At 47.4% G+C, this 4,636-nt stretch overlaps 1 protein-coding gene across 1 annotated transcript; it reads left to right on the top strand.

Moving 5' to 3' along the window:
* Positions 1-3,116: 3,116 nt before the first annotated feature.
* Positions 3,117-4,354, top strand: LOC119294146 (protein FD-like). Its single transcript, XM_037572397.1, has 2 exons — positions 3,117-3,751; positions 3,846-4,354. The coding sequence occupies exons 1-2, from the start codon at positions 3,281-3,283 to the stop codon at positions 3,978-3,980; spliced, it is 606 nt and encodes a 201-aa protein (XP_037428294.1). The 5' UTR covers positions 3,117-3,280; the 3' UTR covers positions 3,981-4,354.
* The last annotated feature ends 282 nt before the right edge of the window (positions 4,355-4,636 follow it).

Below are 4,636 nucleotides of genomic sequence, written 5' to 3'. Positions count from 1 at the left end.
CACAACCCGCAAAATGTAAATTTGCACCTCAATTTGCATTTCTTTGCATTTTCAACCACATTGGATACATAGGACATCACCAAATTTTTCCTACAAAATCAAGTCCAAAGAAAACAAGAACCACAAGTATGCATTTTAGAAGATTTCCAACTTCCATAACTGCTCCCACGAGTTGAATCAATATCTTCTCCATGCACTTATTGTTGATCTGCGGATTCTTGATCTTTACTTCTTCATTGTTCTTCTTTGGTTCTAAAGATGTAGTCATTGCTTCCCCTCTAGTTGCACATTTCATGTGGTTCATTGCCTTCAATTGCATTAAGGAGTGCATGAACGTCTATCAATTTTCTTTCTATCAATAAATCAATGTATTCGCCTTCCCAAAACCAAAATGAGCATCCATTTACCTACACGCATGATGATGTTCCAAATGAGCAAACATAATGAGCTATCCAAATGAGCCGAATGCAAAACATCACGTACCCCGTCGTTTTCGCATTTGAAGAACACCCATCCGGGGTGCTTCGGCGTGCCCGAAGTCAGCCGCAGCACTGTCCGCGGGCAGTCGTCGCACTATTTGAGCGGCATCGGCGAGCCACAGAGCCTCTGCGCGAGGGCCGAGCCCGGCGGCCGGCCGGCCGAATCCATGACGGCAAACTGTCGGCGGCGGCGAGCGGACGAACCCGCACCTGCATGCGCTGATGAGCCTTTGCCGGGGCTGCGCGAGGTGCTTCCCGACCATTCCATAGCTTGGCGCAGCCGCCGGCGGCCGGGAAAGCCAAATCTGGCCGCCCGCGATGAAAACGCCGCAGATCCGCAATGTCCCGGCCCGCCAACGCAGGAGAAGGGGGAAGGGGGCGGAGGGCTAGCTCGTGCGTCTGGGGCCTTCCCGCGCGCTCCGGCCGGCCACTTATGTCGGAATCTTGGGCGGCGGTGGGGCGGCGGGGCGAGCGAGAGAGGGGAGGTGGTTGGTGGGGGAAAAGCGCGGGCTGAAATGTGCCCCCCCCCCAACCGCTCCCGCTATATGCAGGGCACCGACGGGCCGAGGGGGGGAGGGGGGAACCCGCGAATACGCGGGTTGGGGCCGAACTTTTGCCGTGCCCCTCAAATTTTTTGCGGGCCAGCCGCGTTTGCGGTGTCTGTTCGGGCGGGGGTTTAGCCGCCAGCCCGCTTTTTGGCGGTTATTTTGCGGGTTGGGGTCTTTTGCGGGGTCTGCTAGAGTTGCTCTTAAACGGTACTGAATTGGTCATGAGATTTGTGTATTTTATGATAGAAAGGGAATTTTAAGAATGAAACTTTGGAAATCGTACTGAAATTATACTGAGAACTGTGACAATTGTGAAACCAAATTTAACAACGTGTATTTTGCATGAAGTGTTTTGAAGTAGTGCTAGAAGTGAAATTATCGAGAACAAAGGTTAAAATTGTGTGAGATATTTCTGAAACTAGACTTTGTGAAATTTGCGTTACTATCATTGATGTTTGTACAATTTGTATGAGTTTTTTGTGTGGTTTACGCTACATGGTACTGAAATTATGTAATTTCCCACTGAGCGTGAAATTTATGAAACTAAATTTGTGAAATGTTACCGAAATTGTGTGAAATGGTATTAAAACTGTGGAAACAAATGAAATGTTTATAGTATCAATTGAAATCTTACGGAAATAATTTATTTATTTGAGTCATTGTATGTGGAATGTTCTAGTTTTTCTTTCTAACAATAAATTTGAATAAATAAATAGGAAAAGTTTGAATGTGAAATATGATTTTTGGGGGAATGACTGAAATGTAGATGATTCGTGAAAAAAGCTTAAACACATCGAAAGTAATATTATTTTGAAAAAGTGTGTGAAAACAGTTTCAATAAATTATTTTTCAAAATATTTAAACTATAAACAAAACTCTTTTAACCAGACCTTTAGTGGAAGAGGCCCATTGGTGTCCAACTACGGAAACAGAGAAACACTGCACGGAGAAGAATCTAGTGCAGAAATACACCCATACAGGTGTAGCCAGATATGACAAGTTGGCAACCTGATAATGGACTAGCCTAATTGGGTAAATACGACATTTTAAAAAAATATGACTTTTTGAAGAAAGAAAGGCTGAAATAATGGAAGATTCATGAAATAAAGCAATAGAAAATATATTCTGAAAATTATGTGAAAACACTTCCAGTAAAGTTTCGTAAAACATTTGAAAAATATATGCACCACAAAGTTATTTTTTAAAAGAAAACTGACATAAGTCTAGACGCTGAACGGGAGAGAAGGAAATCAATCACCCTGATACAATCAATATCTCTCGGCTTTAACATATCTCGAGCAAACAAACATCCGTTAGGGTTTCCCTTGCCTTGATTGACATCGCCGCCTCTGTTTAGTCTCCTGTGGCCTTAGGGCCATGGAGGCACGGTGGATCCTAGCCCTTGACGGCGCGAGGGCTTTGTTTTTAGGCATTTTTTTATTTGGTTAGGGTTTGTGTCCTACTCAGGAAGCCAAGTCAACGAAGTCTCTCTGAAGATGGAATGCAGTTGTCCCCTTCTATCTCCTATCCCGTTCGGCGGTGCATCTGGCGTTGTCGGAGGGCATGTGGAAGTGTCTCTGGCAGATCCGCAAGATTCGGCAGTGTTTGTCTTCGCTAGATCCGCTTGGATCTCATTTTCGTTCGTCTATGTTTATGTGTCTACAGATTTTGATTCTTTTGATCTACACTTCTCTTTATCAGTGATGATTGTTGTTCTGGTGCGCTGGTCTTGAGGGGTATTAGCATGATGAGTTTCCAACTGTCTACTGTGACAAGCTTTGTCTCACTCCGGCGAGGGAGGGGGTAACGGCGGTGCGCCGTTGGCTTTCTCCAATACTTGTAGTTGTCGCTAGGGACGGTCTACGTAATCTCTATTACCTTTGATGTTCTTTGTACTGCCTTGACAGTTAATGAATAGATAGAAAGTTATTCGAGAAAAAAATTGCATTGATACAGAAATACAAGTATAGAGAGATGCCGAGAAGAATCTAATACAGAAACACACAAATACATGCATGCGAAGCCACACATGACAAACAAGCAACACGCCGTTGAAGCATAGTACTCCGGCAGATTACTTGCACCCACCAGGCCACCCATGGATGGACAGGGCGTTGCGTTTGTGGCTATAAACTAAGAGCAGAGAGCCATAAGGAGCATGCCATATATGCTTAGCGTCACGCGTGTGCCAGCGTCTCTCACCTTGGACACATACTAGGTGAAGGCCAAGTAGGATCGAGTGGAGTGTTTCCGATGGAGGAGTTGTGGAAGGACATGTCCCTGCCTTCCACCCCGGCCGCGCCGCAGTGGTGCCACATCCGCTCTCCAGCCGCCGCCGTCTACCCCCAGGACTACCTCGCCGGCCCGGTGCCACTGCGGCGGGGGCCTCCTTACACGGCGCTCACCCTCAGCTCCTCCGTCGAGTTCACCTTCCACGGCGGTGGTTCTGGTTCCGGTACGCCCTCCGGCTCCAGCCCCTGCAATGACTACCCCTTTGGCTTCCCCTCTGTCTCCGGAGCCAACAGCAGCAACAACAACAGCAAGAGGGTGCAGGTCGATGCTCCGGCGGCGGCCGACCGTCAGCGCCGGATGATCAAGAACCGGGAGTCGGCGGCCCGGTCGCGGGCGCGGAAGCAGGCCTACACCAACGAGCTGGAGATGGAGCTGGCGCAGCTGCGCAGGGAGAACCAGATGCTCATCAAGCGCGAGCAGGACTTCATCAAAGTACGCCTACGCGCGTATTCGACATTGCCATTTGATTAGTTTCAAGCAAGCATGCAGCATTGTGATATTGGTTGCCTTGCGCATCTGGATGCAGGAACGTTCGGCGACGGCGGCGCAGGCGGCAGTCGTCCCCGACAGCAGCGGCGGCGGCGGCGGCGGCAGGAGCAGGTCCACTCTCCACTTCGAGCTCGAGCAGAGGCAGAGGTGCCGCTCCGCCCCTGCGCCATGATCGTCGGCGGCGGCCATGGTTCATCGACTGCAGCAGCTTAATTATTCCACTAATTAATTAGTTATATAGTACAGTACAAGACTACGCAATGCATGTGCTTGCTACTTACTACATGATTAATTGTCCAAAGCTAGCTCTTGGTGATGGACATATCAATATTAAATGGGAGTCGTGAACTATGCATGTGCATATGTAATCTAGCTAGTACGTAGTAGTAGTTTTGTTGCAAAATTAGGCTAGTATGTAATATATCTCCTTAATATTGAGGTGATGGACGAATCAATCGATCCAGGTATGTAAATTAACGGCATTTCCGTCACAAGTAGGTGATGGCTGATTTGTATGATATAAAGATCGCTTGTGTGAGGCCGCCAGACCGTACGTGGATTCGATTTCCTTTTGTTCCTGCTTTATATGTTGTCCTACCTAGCGGGCAAGACGTGGAATGGAATCCTATGTAATATATGTCCCCACCGGCGAGCACCACGCATGCACCACAAACATGGTATTCACCGTTAATTTCGTTAGCTACTGTATCTATGTGTGCATGTCTATGGACGACAATGCTAATCTGGTGAGAAACGACGTGTTCCTAATTTCCTAATATGGTGTGTATTCCATTTTTTAAAGTTGTGAGCTTTATCAACATTGACCAA

The sequence above is a fragment of the Triticum dicoccoides genome, chromosome 4B (genome assembly GCF_002162155.2).
Source record: "Triticum dicoccoides isolate Atlit2015 ecotype Zavitan chromosome 4B, WEW_v2.0, whole genome shotgun sequence".
NCBI classification, from domain to species: Eukaryota; Viridiplantae; Streptophyta; class Magnoliopsida; order Poales; family Poaceae; genus Triticum; species Triticum dicoccoides.
Note: the sequence above shows the minus strand (reverse complement) of the source record. Positions and strands in the feature narration are given on the sequence as shown.

What these genes read in the sequence shown, in the direction of transcription:
- LOC119294146 (XM_037572397.1), top strand. Translation starts at nt 3,281, where the DNA reads ATGGAGGAGTTGTGGAAGGACATGTCCCTGCCTTCCACCCCGGCCGCG. An exon ending in GCGAGCAGGACTTCATCAAA is followed by an intron (nt 3,752 to 3,845) that starts GTACGCCTACGC and finishes ATCTGGATGCAG; the next exon opens with GAACGTTCGGCGACGGCGGC.